Here is a 14,762-nt window from a genome sequence, read left to right as displayed (position 1 = left end):
TATAATAATAATATATTAACATATAAGTAAAAGATGGTCATGGTTCAAGATAATCACTTCCAAGAATATCACTACAAGAAAAAAATATTTTAATGAAGGTTATTTAGTGGAGTTAATATAATCTTAAGAATTGAAGGTTTTTTCTAAAAGTTCTGCAAAATAACAAAGATTTTTTAAACCTTTATTAATTTTCAAAGGTTTATTTTAAAACCTCCACAAAATAACAAAAACCTTCATTAATTTTCAAAGATTTATTTTAAAATCTCCGCAAAATAACGGATGTTTTTTTAACCTTCGTTAATTTTCAAAGGTTTATTTTAAAATCTTCCATAATAACGAAGGTTTTTTCAACATTCGTTAATTTCCAAAGATTTATTTTAAAATCTCCACAAAATAACGGTGATCTTTTAACTTACATTAATTTCTAAATATTTATTTTATTTTAAAACCTCTTTAAAATAATGGAGGTTTTTTAAACCTTCATTAATTTCTAAAAAAATTATTTTAAAATTTTAACAAACTAACTAATAATCTTTCTTAAATTTCAAAGATTTATTCTAAAACATTAAAAAAAATAACTTAGTTCTTTTCGTAACTTTGATTAAGTCTAAAAATTTATGGTAAAACCTCAATACAATATTTTATATTTTTAAATCTCAAAATATAAATATAATTACCATTTTTTATATATAAATAATTAATTTTTTTTTTAATATTTTGATAACTAAATTATTTAAAGTTTTTTAAAAGTGTAAGTTTAAAACAAAAATTTAACTTTTTATCAAAGATTAATATAACATCAGTAATAAATTTAATTAAGGGAAGTTAACTTTTTAAACCTTCATTAGATTCCTGAGATTTATTTCAAAACCCCAGAAAAATTCTCCATTTTAAATTTTATTTTACTTTTAATTTTTCTTTCCATCGTTCTCATTCCCTTATTTCCTTCTCTTCCCTCTCATATACGAACTTCTTCCCTCGCTGCAATTGCGTGACTCCCATTTTCGCCGCTCACAATTCCGATCTCCGAAACTCGTGCAACACTGATAGAAACAAAACAGGATCTAGGGTTCCTTGCAAAGGGCACGGAAGATAAAGATTGCAGGAAGAAAACCCAATTGGGGTTTCTACACAGAGAAGAGGAGCATAATCGAGAATCGGGTTCGCACAGAGAAGAGAAAACAAAGGAAGAATCTAGAGGTGAGTAAAATCTGTATTATAATATTTCTTTCCATGATTAAAATATGTATTTTTATGTATGTAGCTAAGCGGTGAAAGCGGAGGATCACACTCACCGCTCACTTTACATCTAAAACTCACTTTACTTTATATGTAATAATACCTCTCCCATGAAAACATTCTTGTCCTCAAGAATGAAATGAAGGGTATTTTCTTTTGAAGTCATAGTAAAACTCCCGTGTAGCACTTTGGTTATGCTTCCTTTTCACAAGCACTTTGGTGGCTGTCATAGGAACTAGGCAATCCTTCAATGAAATCCATAGTAATATGATGCCAAATATTTTCAGGAATGGGCAAAAGGGCTGTAATAAACCTGGACTCGCAGCTGTATCACTTTTATTTTGTTGGCACATTGTGCAGCGCTGTATAAAATGTTTTATATCTCCATTTAACCCTTTCCAGTAAACCATTGCTTTAACTCTCTTTATAGTTGCATTTACTCCCAAATGTTCCCCACTAGCTGAAGCATGCAACCACTGCAAAATTTCTTTCCTCAATAGGGAGTCGTTTCCTACCACCAATCTTCCTTTTCTTCTCAATTCATCATGCTGCCATGTATAATGCTTGTGGGCAGTTACATTTTTTTGCACCTCTTAATCAATTTCTGTAAATTTGAATCAGCAGTCCAAGATTGTTTTATTCTAGTTAGCAGATGTGACTCTAATTGAAGAGTGATAAGGCTTTTGCATTCCACATTTTCCAGTCTAGAAAGGGCATCAACTACAACATTGTCTTGCCCTTTTTTGTACTCTATTGAGAAGTCAAATTCCATCAATTTCACTAACCATTTTTGCTGAAAATCAGTGGTCCACCTCTGGTCCAGGATGTATTTTAGGTTGTAATGACCTGTCTTGATAATAAAATGCCTATTTAATAGGTAATGCCTCCATTTCTGTACCGCAAAGACTACTCCCAGCAATTCCTTTTCATAAGTTGAATAAGATTGTTGTTGCTTATTAAAAGCTTTGCTAATATAAGTTATAGGATGACTTTCCTACATTAAAACTGCCCCAATTCTGTATCCAGAAGCATCTACCTCGATAACAAAATTTTGTGTGAAGTTTGGAAGTTCCAGAACTGGTGTGCTACTCATTAATGTTTTCAGCTTGTCAAAAGCTTGTACAACTATATCAGTCCATGTATAATTGTCTCTTTTTAACATATCAGTTAAGGGTTTAGTGATGACTCCATAGCCTTTAACAAATTGCCTATAATAACCAGCTAGCCCCAAAAAAACCCCTTAACTGCTTTAGGGTATGAGGTAAAGGCCAGTTGACAATGGCTGTAGTTTTATTAGGATCAGTAGAAACACCTTTACCTGATATGATATGTCCCAAGTATTCCACACTATCCACCACAAAATAACACTTGGATCTTTTAGAAAATAAAGAATTGAGTCTATGGATTACCAAGACTTGTCGCAGTTGTTGGAGATGTTCCGTCAAATTCTTACTATAAATGAGAATGTCATCGAAGAAAACTAATAAAAAATTCCTAAAAAATTGTTGAAATATTGTGTTCATGAGTCCATGAAAAGTAGCAGGTGCATTCGTGAGGCCAAATGGCATTACCAAGTATTCATAATGTCTTGAGTGTGTTTTGAATGTTGTTTTCCATATATCTGCAGGGTCCATTCTGACTTGATTGTACCCTTCTCTCAAGTCAATTTTCGAAAAGATTGTGGAGCCTTTAAGTTCGTCTAACAAGTCATCAACTAAGGGAATAGGAAACTTATTTTTTACTGTACCCTTATTTAACTCCCTATAGTCCACGCATAACCACCATGATCCATCTTTCTTTCTCACCAGCACTACTGGACTTGCATAGGGGCTACTACTGTTATGAATGATTCCAGACTTCAAATATTCCTGTATAAGTTTGTTAATAATGTCTTTTTGGGTTTTCGCATACCTATATGGTCTCTTATTTACTCGGTCTACTCCTTGACTCAAGGTTATTTGGTGATCATGTTCTGTCCTGAATGGAGGTAATTGAGTGGGTTCTTGAAACACATCTTGAAACTCTTCAAGTAACTCTTCTACTTCAAGCGGTAATCCTTATTGGTCCACCTGGGCGTGGGCATGGGTTGTTAAGGACTGTAATAAAGTTCCTGTTTCATCCGCTACTTGCATCAACGAGAGGTGCACTCCATCGATAAGTGTTTTACAAAACTGTTGTTTCTTAACATTTTTTACCTTATTTGTTGTCGCTCCTCTTAACACGTGTCTCCTTCCTTGGACTCTAAACTCCATAGTAAGGTTATCAAAGTTACATATGATATCTCCTAGTTGTATTAGCCATTCAATGCATAATACCAAGTCGCAACACCCTAAGGGAAGTAACAACATATCTGTTGTCTGAATAGTCCACTTGAAATTCTTGACCATAGAAGAAATTGAGATTTTAGATCCATCTGCCACCACAACATTCAAAGGTTGCATTTGTTCAATTGTACACCCATAGTTTTTAGCAACTTTGAGCATCCAAGAAATCTTGGGTACTGCCACTGTCAATCAAAATGTGCATTGGTTTTTTCTAATAATATCTCGTAATTCTCATGGTTCGAAATCATGTTACCCTCGTTAAAGCATTAACAAAAATTTGTGGTTCAACCGACTGTGTTGGCTCCTCCTCCTCACCTGCAGTGTCCTAAACGGTAATGTCATCGTTGTCCATCTCCATCACATGAATTTGCAATTTCTTATGAACCAAACTATGCTCCATGGAATAAGGATCATCACAAAAATAACATAGTCCTTTCGCTCTCCTCTCTGACATGTATGTCGGTGTAAGGTTTCTCTGAAATTTGGGCTGGGTATGTGAATTTGGTTGAGACCCCCTTGGAGACGTCAGTGCAGGACCCAATACTCCTCTTGGATTCTTGTTAGAATTAAAGACAGGAGTAACAACCTCATACATCCTTGCAAGGGCAAAAGCCCGACTCACAGTTGGAGGCTGAAACATTCTGACAATCATTTGTATATCTTTCTTGAGACTAGTTTAAAGCTTTCTAGTTAGAATTAAATTTCAATTGTGATTAATTGCTTTTAGTATTTTTGTTTTCTTGTATAAAATTGTGATTTCATTCTTGATTGTGCTCTAAGTGAATTACTTAGAGAAAGGTTTGTGAAAGTATTGAAAGATAGAATCTAGTTAGGAAAGGCTTGGTACTTAAGTGATCCAAGTGATCCACCTCCCTTTCCTTAGAATCTACCTACATTACTCCACCTATCTTTCTTGTGGTAAATTGCTCTTAACACATAACTTTAACCATGTCTTCTCATTCTCATCACTCTAGTGAAAATGATGGAGAGTCTATTAAATCATCTCTTTTGAAACAACTAGCACAAGACTTTCAATCACTTTCATATAGACAATTGCAACATGAGACCCAACTCAAAGAAATGGATGCCCATTTTTGCTTTGATGGAAGAAGAGTTGAAAATGGTTTAAGAAAGGAATGAATACAATAAATCCAAAAAAAATTCTCATGCATCTAGCTTTAGGGGAAATGATTCTTTTAGGGAACAAAGTCCTAGAATTAATGAATACTATCAACCACCCCCTAGGAGAGCTAGAAAAGAAAGCACTAAGGAGGTTAGGGTAGATCTACCTCATTTCTATGGGAAAGAAAATGTAGAGAAGCTTACCTAAAATGGGAAATGAAGGTAGAACAATTATTAAGTGAGGAAAGAAAGGTACCCTTAGCTACCCTAAGCTTTCAAGGAAATGCTATATACTGGTGGACTGCCCTTGAGAGAGAAAGGCGCCTTCATAAGGACCCTCCCATAGAATACTGGAATGATCTTAGGGCAGCCTTAAGATGCCAACATGTTCCTTCTTATTATAATAGGGAGTTAATGGACAAGCTCCAGAGACTCCAACAAAAACCATGAGTGTAGAGGAATATAGGCAGAAAATGGAATTATACATTATGAGAGCCTCATTAGAGAGGAAGAGACCACCACCATGTTAGAATATATGGCCTTTAAACAAGAGGGGGGGGGGTGAATTGTTTGAAAGAGATTTTCGAAAACTTTTGAAGGTTTAATGAAACTTAGTGAAGAAATCCAGAAAAGGAACTAAGTTAGCCAAGAATACAAATTGTTTTAAGATGAATCACAGAAAACAACCGGTTGTTTCTTTGATTCAATCGGTTGTTTATACCAGAGAATTTAAAATGACTTAAAAACATAATCTAAAAGAGATCAGAGTAAGAGAAAAACACACAAGCAATTTATACTAGTTCACTCTTAAGCCAAAAGCTACATCCAGTCCCTAGAAACTTCTGTGTTTCTACTAAGCAATCAAAACTAGATTACAACACAAACCACCAAAAGAGTGACGTTGAACCCTTCAAGAAACACACTCCTTTTGGCACAACAATCCACAGAAATCAGAACACCCTCTGATTCTGCACTTACACTCAATTACAGAAATACAGTAATCAAGAAAGAAGAGAATAGAATACACCTGGGTATTACAAAACTTAAAGATTAGAAGTACACCCCAATCCTATTCCACACACTTGAAAATCCAAAGCTTGAAGTGAATCTTGAAAACTTGAAATTCAATTTGCACTATGATTTCTCAAAACTGTTTCTTTCACATTTCAGAAGCGTGTAACAAACTTTTTATACTCCAAAGAATATTTAAAAACATTTAAAACAAGAGCGCATTCAGTTAGAAATCATTTAAGAGAGATTCACGAATCAAAACTGAATTTTGTTAGGATTTTCAAAGAAACAATCGGTTGAAAACACGAAACAACCGATTGATTAAATTTGACAGTTAAGTCAACCAAGTCAAACAGCTTTCAACCTTTTTCAAAACCTTCTAAGAACAAAACAATTGGTTGATTCGATCAAACAACGTGTTGTTTTTCCCTTAGTTGAAAAACATTCCATTTTAAAAAGGTTTTCAAATCAAATTAGTTCTGGATTCCAACAAGGAGTGGATTACAAATGATTCTACCCCAGACCCCACACAAACACACATCAGCAACTCCAGCCTTTCATCAAACACCTTGGATTTGGATTCTTCAAAGCTCTTGATCACTCTTGATCAACACACCATAGCAAGGTTTTTGAGTGGACTCAATCTTGAGATTGAGAAAGGGTTGAACTTTTACCCTATAGAGACTTGAATGATTTAATTCAACTTTGTATCAAAGTTGAACAAAAAAATTTGAGAAAAACTTCAAGTTGTATGGAAGGTTCATATTCTAACTCTTATCCCAAGAGAGAGTATAAAAGGGAGGAAACCACAAAGGAAAAACCTAAAGAAACTTCCAAAAATATAGATAAAGATGTGATAACCCCACAACCCCGTAGCAAAGACACCAAATGTTTTAAGAGGTCATATAGTTGCCCAGTACCCAAATAGGAGAACCATACTCTTAAGAGGGAAAGATGAATATAGCAGCCAAAGTGATGAAGTTAGTGGGGGAGAAGAAAAAGAAAATAGTGAAGGGGTGTATCCATGTGAGGGCGAGTTAATGATAATCCATAGAACCCTCAACTCAACAACCAACCTAATATGAATCAACAAACACAAAGGGAGAACATTTTCCGCACAAGATGTAAAGTTTTTGGAAATGTGTGTTCTCTCATTGTGGATAGTGGTTCTTGCTACAATTGTTGTAGCAACAGGATGGTTGAAAAGTTGAATCTACAGGTAAAACCTCATCCTAAACCTTATAAACTTCAGTGGATAAACGAAGATGGGAAGTTAACTGTAGATAAGCAAGTGAAAGTCGAGTTCTCTGTGAGAAACTATAAAGATAAAGTTTTATGTAATGTAGTTCCCATGGAAGCTTGTCATATTTTGTTGGGTAGACCTTGGCAATTTGATAAGAAAACTATGCACAATGGTCTTACCAATGAGATTACTTTCACTCACAAAGAAAAGAAGTTTGTACTTTATCCCTTGTCACCTTCACAAGTGGTAAAAGACCAAGTGCAAATGAGAAAAAAAAAAAGAGGAAGAAAAAAAAATAGAAAACCAAGAAAAAGCCCTTCTGGAAAAAGAGGCGTGGGAGAAGAGTGTTCCTTCCCACAAGGTCATTCAGGAAGAAGAAAAATTTTAAAACAAACTTCTTACTGAACAACCTTCAGGCCTCTTGATTTGTAAATGAACACTTACATGCACTGCGACACTAACTAAGACTTGTGTTCTACCTCCTCAAGTAAAAGAACTTTTAAAAGAATTTGATGATATATTCTCTAAGGAAGGCCATATTGGACTTCCACCTTTTAGAGGTATAGAACATCAAATAGATTTAGTTCCAGGAGCTAGTCTACCCAATAGACCAGCTTATAGAACTAACCCTGAAGAAACTAAGGAGATAGAATCACAAGCACAAGATTTGTTGGAGAAGGGCTGGGTTCAAAAGAGTTTAAGTCCTTGTGTTGTACCTGTCTTGTTGGTGCCAAAAAAAGATGGCAAGTGGAGAATGTGTTGTGACTGTAGAGCCATCAATAATATCACCATCAAGTACAGACATCCAATCCCAAGACTATATGATATGCTTGATGAATTGCATGGGTCCATTATATTTTCCAAGATTGATCTTTAAAGTGGATATCACCAAATTCGAATTAAAGAAGGCAATAAGTGGAAAACCGCTTTTAAGACCAAATTTGGATTATATGAATGGTTAGTGATGGCTTTTGCCCTTACTAATGCACCCAACACTTTTATAAGGCTTATGAATCATGTCTTGTGAGATTGTATAAGTAAATATGTAGTAGTTTATTTTGATGATATATTAGTGTATATTCAAAGCCTAGATGACCACCTAAGTCACCTTAGGGAAGTTCTTTTAGTGCTTAAAACTAATAGTTTGTTTGCTAATGCTGATAAGTGTACCTTTTGTGTTGATAGTGTAGTGTTTTTAGGTTTTGTAGTTAACAAAAATGGGGTACATGTTGACCCTGAGAAAATCAAAGCCATCCAAGAATGGCCAACTCCACAAAATGTAGATGTTAGGAGTTTTCATGGGTTAACAAGTTTTTATAGAAGATTTGTGCATAACTTCTCGAGTCTAGCTTCACCACTCAATGATTTAGTGAAGAAGGACACTCCATTTTGTTGGACTGAAAAGCAAGATCAAGCCTTCAAGAGGCGTAAAGCTCAACTCACTAATGCACCCGTTTTAGCTCTACCAAACTTTGCAAAAACTTTTGAGCTAGAATGTGATCATCAGGAGTACGCATAGGTGTAGTGTTGTTGCAAGGTGGCCACTCAATTGCTTATTTCAGTGAAAAACTTCATGGTGCCACCCTCAACTACCCTACCTATGATAAGGAGCTTTATGCACTTGTGAGGGCCCTGAAGACTTGGGAGCACTATCTGGTTTCAAAACAATTTGTAATTCATAGTGATCATGAGTCTTTAAAATATCTGAAGGGTCAGCATAAGTTGAATAAACGTCATGCAAAATGGATGGAATTTCTTGAACAATTCCCTTACGTTATCAAATACAAGAAGGGAAGTACTGATATTGTGGTTGATGCTCTCTCTAGGAGACACGCCCTCTTTTCAAAACTTGGTGCCTATATTCTTGGATTTGAAAACATACCTGAACTGTACAAAGAAGATCGAGATTTTGCATCCACTTTTGTTTAATGTGAACATAGAGCACAAGGAGATTTTTATGTGTCTGAAGGGTATCTTTTTAAAGAAGGAAAACTATGCATACCCCAAGGAACACATAGAAAACTTCTTGTAAAAGAAACTCATGAAGGGGGTCTCGTGGGCCATTTTGGAGTTGATAAAACTCTAGAGCTTTTAAAAGTAAAATTCTTTTGGCCACACATGAGAAAAAATGTTAAGAGACATTGTTATAGATGCATTTCTTGTTTAAAAGCCAAATCTTAAGCAATGCCTCATGGACTCTATACTCCTCTACCTTTTGCAAGTGCTCCGTGGGAAGACATTAGCATGAATTTTATTTTAAGACTTCTTAGGACAACAAGAGGTTTTTATTCTATTTTTGTGGTGGTGGATAGGTTTAGTAAGATGACACATTTTATTCCATGCCACGAAATAGATGATGCAAACAATATCTCTAGGCTCTTCTTTAAAGAAGTGGTAAGAAAGTGCAGGACACCTCCATGTTGATTTAAGGATGGTGAGAGTGTGCTGATTGGACCAGAACTAATACAATAAACCAATGAAAAGGTCAAAACGATTCAAGAAAAATTAAAAAATCTCTCGGTAGGCAAAAATCTCATTATATTAAATTTTAAATAATGAGATTGTTATATTTAAAGTGTTAAAAAAATTAGTCCAAATCCAACTAATATTAAAATAAAATAAAAAGTTTAAATTTTGAGAAGATTTGTTCACTTCAAACATTACATATTTAATTTTAAACTTAAATTTTATATATAACTTAAAATAGTTAGTTATTTGTGCATAAGAATACTAAACCCATAGTGTGGGTTACGTAACTTCTGATCTAAAAAATGTCTGCATCTCTGTGTTCAAATATTCTGTGTCGGTTATAATTAAGTCGTTACTCATTCATTCTTGTACATAATTTCACAACTCAGTCAAAACGTGAAAGATGGACAACTTCAATGTGGTCGAGAGTTCTTCAAAATTCTGATTTCCTCCAAAACCTTCCTACACTTCAAAATTTCACATGTACTTGGATTCATTCCACAAATGCTGACTTTATAATAAATAAATAAAAGAATTTTAAATATACAAATATTCAAATAAAATAAATATTAATAAATTTAATCTTAATTTTAAATAATGACTTGGTATATAATCTATGGTACATGTATATATTTTAATAAAAATCACTTTAATTTTTTAAAACATAATTATTAGCTTATAAAATGTGTTAATTCAACTTAAGTTTTTAGATTTTAGATTAATGTCTAACATGATTTTATTTTTTTTGCAGGTTTTTTGAGATCGATTTACTGGGTCAAATTTATTTTAAGTGTTCTAATAATAAAAAATTTGTATCGAAATATTAATTTATTTTCGTAAAATAATAAACAAATGTAAGATTATGTTAATGTTTGGTAACTATAAGAGAACATTTATTTTATGACATCCTTTTTATTTTTAAGGTTAGTAATTTTAAATACTCGAGAATATATTTACATAACCAACAATCAAACATGGGAATCGAAAAAAATGAGGAGAAAAGAAACACCCCTAAATGCATAAATATAATTCTTTTGTTCTGGTATTGACGAATACAAAATCTGAATCCTAAACAGTAAGGTAACTAACTAAGTTTAATGTTTGGTAGTTCAAGATTTTGCTGGTCAATAGTTGAAAGATATGAATTTCAAATAATATTTCAAAGTTTAGACTATATTGTTAGTGGTGGGATTAGGGACTCTCTTTTCTCCCCTCTAATTTTATTTTCAACATCTTATTTGTTGGAAATAACCTAACTATGATCATGAATCTGATTAATGTGATGTTTACATATATCTTGGACTTCCAATGAGACCAACACATCAAGTTAGATTTAGTCAACATATAAATTGATCATTAGGATCTATAAAAGGGAGAGATCATGTCCTAAAAGGCAAATAAAAAACACCTTCAACCTTAAACTTTGTTATATGTTACGGGGTTGAGTCTCATAATTATATCCAATGAGTATTATCTTGTGGCTTTTCTTGCTACCCTTTTGCCTCTTAAATTTGAGCACCAACATCATTTTGGTAACTGGTCATTGTCTTGCCCATCAACAGTCTTTGTTGCTCAATTTGAGAAACAATCTCGAATTCAATCCAACCAAGTCCAAAAAGCTGATTCATTGGAACCAAAATGATGATTGCTGTGAATGGATTGGAGTGACATGCAACAGAGGTCATGTTATAGCTCTTGACCTGAGCCAAGAATCCATCTCTAGAGGTATTGATAATTTAAGTAGTCTCTTCGAGTTGCAATATCTGCGGAGTTTGAATTTGGCTCATAATGATTTTCATTCTGAGATTCCTCCAGAGTTTAAAAAGCTAAAGAATTTGAGACATTTGAATTTGTCAAATGCTGGATTTGAGGGGCAAATTCCAATTGAAATCTCTTATCTGACGAAGTTAGTAACTCTTGATTTTTCCAGGACAGTTACTTCAAAACAAGCTTTAAAACTTGAGAGACCAAATATTGAAATGTTTGTACAGAACTTCACAGATATCAAAGAGCTACATTTGGATGGTGTTGCAATATCAACCAAAGGAGAGGTGTGGAGCCATGCTTTATCTTCACTTACTAGCATGCAAGTGTTAAGTATGTCATCTTGTAATCTCTCTGGTCCTTTTGATTCTTCATTAGGAAAACTACAATCTCTCTTAATACTTCAATTGGACCACAACAATTTAGCATGTCCAGTTCCAGAGTCTTTGGGGAGTTTGTTTAATTTGACCACCTTGCAACTCAGTGGTTGTGGTTTGAGTGGAGTCTTTCCAAAAAATATCTTCCAAATACCATCATTGCAGGTGCTTGATCTGTCTGATAATCCAGGTCTTCGTGGCTCTCTACCAAACTTTCCAAGTCAAGGTTCTCTCTACAACTTCAACCTTAGTCATACAAATTTTTCTGGACCGTTGCCAGAGTCTATTGACAATTTGAAACAGTCGTCTAAATTAGACCTATCAAATTGCCAGTTCAGAGGGACACTTCCTGGTTCCATGTCAAATCTCACCCAACTTGTTCATCTGGACTTGTCATACAATAACTTTACTGGTCCTATTCCATCTTTTAATAGGTCCAGGGCTCTGGTAGTTTTATCCCTTAATCATAATCATTTTATGGGTACAGTTCCATCTACCCATTTTGAGGGCCTTATAAATCTCATGAGCATTGATTTAGGAGATAATTCTTTTGATGGAAGAGTCCCCTCATCTTTATTCAGACTTCAATCTCTTCGACATCTCTTGCTTTATTACAACAAATTTGATGGTGTGTTGGACGAATTTCCAAATACTTTTTTGTCATTATTAGAGATGCTTGATTTGAGTGGCAACAACTTTGAAGGGCCTATTCCTATGTCTGTCTTTCAACTTAAAAGACTTCGTTTGCTTTATCTATCCAAAAATAAGTTCAATGGCACTACACAACTTGATATGATTGGGAGGCTGCATAATTTGTCTTCACTTGACCTTGCACACAATAACTTGTCAGTTGATGCAAGAATTGACGATGTGTCATCCTTTCCCAGTTTGAAAACTCTTTGGTTGGGTTCATGCAATTTGAGATCATTCCCTGACTTTTTGAGAAATAAATCTTCACTTCTCTACCTAGACTTGTCTAGCAATCACATTGAAGGAACAATACCCAACTGGATTTGGAAATTTGACAAAATGGTTATTTTGAATGTTTCTTATAACTTTTTGACAGATTTTGAAGGACCTTTCCAAAACCTTACTTCAAATTTGTTCAAACTTGACCTTCACTCAAACAGTCTCCAAGGGCATGCTCCTACTTTTTTGAAAAATGCCATTTATTTGGACTACTCAAGCAATAAATTCAGCTCTATTAATTTCGCCGACATTGGTAGTCGCATTCCTTTCTTGTACTTTCTCTCCCTTTCAAACAACAGTTTTCATGGAATAATCCATGAATCCCTTTGTAACATTTCAGATCTTCGAGCACTTGATCTTTCCCATAACAGATTCAACAGCCTCATTCCAATATGTTTGACAAGAAGTAGCAACCTCAGGCTACTAAACCTTGGTGGAAATAAACTCAATGGTTATATTTCAGATACATTCTCAACTTCATGTTCTCTAAGGTTTTTGGATCTTAGTGGGAATCTTTTAAGTGGAACCATCCCAAAATCTCTGGCTAATTGCCAAAAACTACAAGTTCTAAACCTTGGAAACAATCAACTAGCTGACGGATTTCCATGCTTCTTGAAGAGCATCTCTCCCCTCAAAGTCGTGATTTTAAGGTCAAACAAATTGCATGGGCATATCGGATGTTCCAATAACATTGGCAATTGGGAGACACTTCAAATTGTTGATTTAGCGTCTAACAATTTCAGTGGTACATTACCATCATCACTCTTAATGAGTTGGAATACTTTGATGCTTGATGAGGATGGACGATTTGGTCATCTTTATTTTAATCTCTATGATGACTTCAATCCTTTGAATTTCATAACTGCAATTGTAGATCTCAGTAGTGATCTACAAATAAAGTTATCTAACATTATAGCATCAGAGCCACGCCTTATAATAGACCACATAATCATTCATCTCTTTGAGGAGGGTGTTGGTGTGCGCACATATGAGGATTCAGTTACAATTGTCAACAAAGGTAGGCAGTTAAATTTGGTTAAAATCCTCATTGCCTTCACTTCCTTGGATTTCTCATCCAACAATTTTGAAGGGCCAATACCAGAAGAGCTTATGAATCTCACTGCACTGCATGCTCTTAACTTGTCACAAAATGCCTTCTCAGGTAGCATCCCTTCTTCCTTAGGCAATTTAAAGCACCTTGAGTCTTTAGACTTGTCAAAAAACTCTTTCAATGGAGAGATTCCAATAGAGCTTGCAAAGTTATCATTTCTTGCTGTCATGAATCTCTCTTATAACCATTTGTCGGGAAAAATACCCACAGGCACACAAATTCAGACATTTGAGGCTGATTCATTTGTAGGCAATGAAAGATTATGTGGACCTCCACTAACCCAAAATTGTGATGATGGAGAGAAAAAGTTTTCACCACCACCATCTGAAACACCTGATTCTCATACAAAGGGTTTAATTGAATGGAATATTTTAAGTGTGGAGTTGGGGTTTACATTTGGCTTTGGAATTTACATGTTCCCCCTCGTTTTCTTCAAGAGATGGAGGATGTGGTATTCCAACCATGTGGAAAACATCCTTTGCAAGATTGTTCCTCAACTTGATTTTGTTTATGTGCATAGTGGGGGACAAAATTATAGAACTATGAGGTGGAACCCTTATTGATTTTAATTTGCAATTTTTCTACTTTTTTATTTTTTGTATTTGGCATTTACTTGATATTATTTGTTTATGATGAATTTGGGAAAAATGAGTTCATCAATACAATATAGGTATAACCTACTAATAAGATGTAGCATGAATTGCTTTTCTAAATATTTTAGGATTCTCATTTGAGCATGTTCAAGACTAGTGTGTGTATACATATGCTTTAGTGTTTAGTATTGTTCTGCATCAACCAAAAAGCTACAATTTAGTAGCTTCTGCCTTATTTTGTTGGAAACGTGCTTATCTGTGAATCTACACAAGAGACTTCATAATATAGACTTGATTTGTCAATCATTAATTAGACTTTGAACCAATTTACTTCCTCTTTAAGGCCTTATTTTCTTGGTCTCCAATGTTGGAATTTTGAGTGCTCAAGGAAAAAAAGTGCTTTTGACTTCTGTGTATAGAAAAATATTTATTTAACCTCTTTAAAATAAATAATATTTTTTAAGTCCTTCATTTATAAAAAAAATATCATATATATAATTCTTATTTTTATAAATTAGCAAAAATAAAATAAACATTAAA

At 34.2% G+C, this 14,762-nt stretch overlaps 1 protein-coding gene and 1 long non-coding RNA gene across 2 annotated transcripts; both read left to right on the top strand.

The window, feature by feature from the left end:
• The first annotated feature begins 916 nt into the window (after nt 1-916).
• Nucleotides 917-10,314, top strand: LOC137819009 (uncharacterized). Its single transcript, XR_011082214.2, has 2 exons — nt 917-1,200; nt 10,160-10,314. It is a non-coding gene; the product is annotated as an uncharacterized LOC137819009 (long non-coding RNA).
• Nucleotides 10,315-10,514: 200 nt separating this feature from the next.
• On the top strand, nt 10,515-14,412 carry LOC137818887 (uncharacterized). Its single transcript, XM_068622529.2, has one exon. It carries the CDS (start codon nt 10,872-10,874, stop codon nt 14,190-14,192), a length of 3,321 nt encoding a protein of 1,106 aa, XP_068478630.1. The 5' UTR covers nt 10,515-10,871; the 3' UTR covers nt 14,193-14,412.
• The last annotated feature ends 350 nt before the right edge of the window (nt 14,413-14,762 follow it).

This window comes from Phaseolus vulgaris, chromosome 10, assembly GCF_051622355.1.
Source record: "Phaseolus vulgaris cultivar YP4 chromosome 10, ASM5162235v1, whole genome shotgun sequence".
Lineage (NCBI taxonomy): Eukaryota > Viridiplantae > Streptophyta > Magnoliopsida > Fabales > Fabaceae > Phaseolus > Phaseolus vulgaris.
This window is presented reverse-complemented; position numbering and strand designations above follow the sequence as displayed.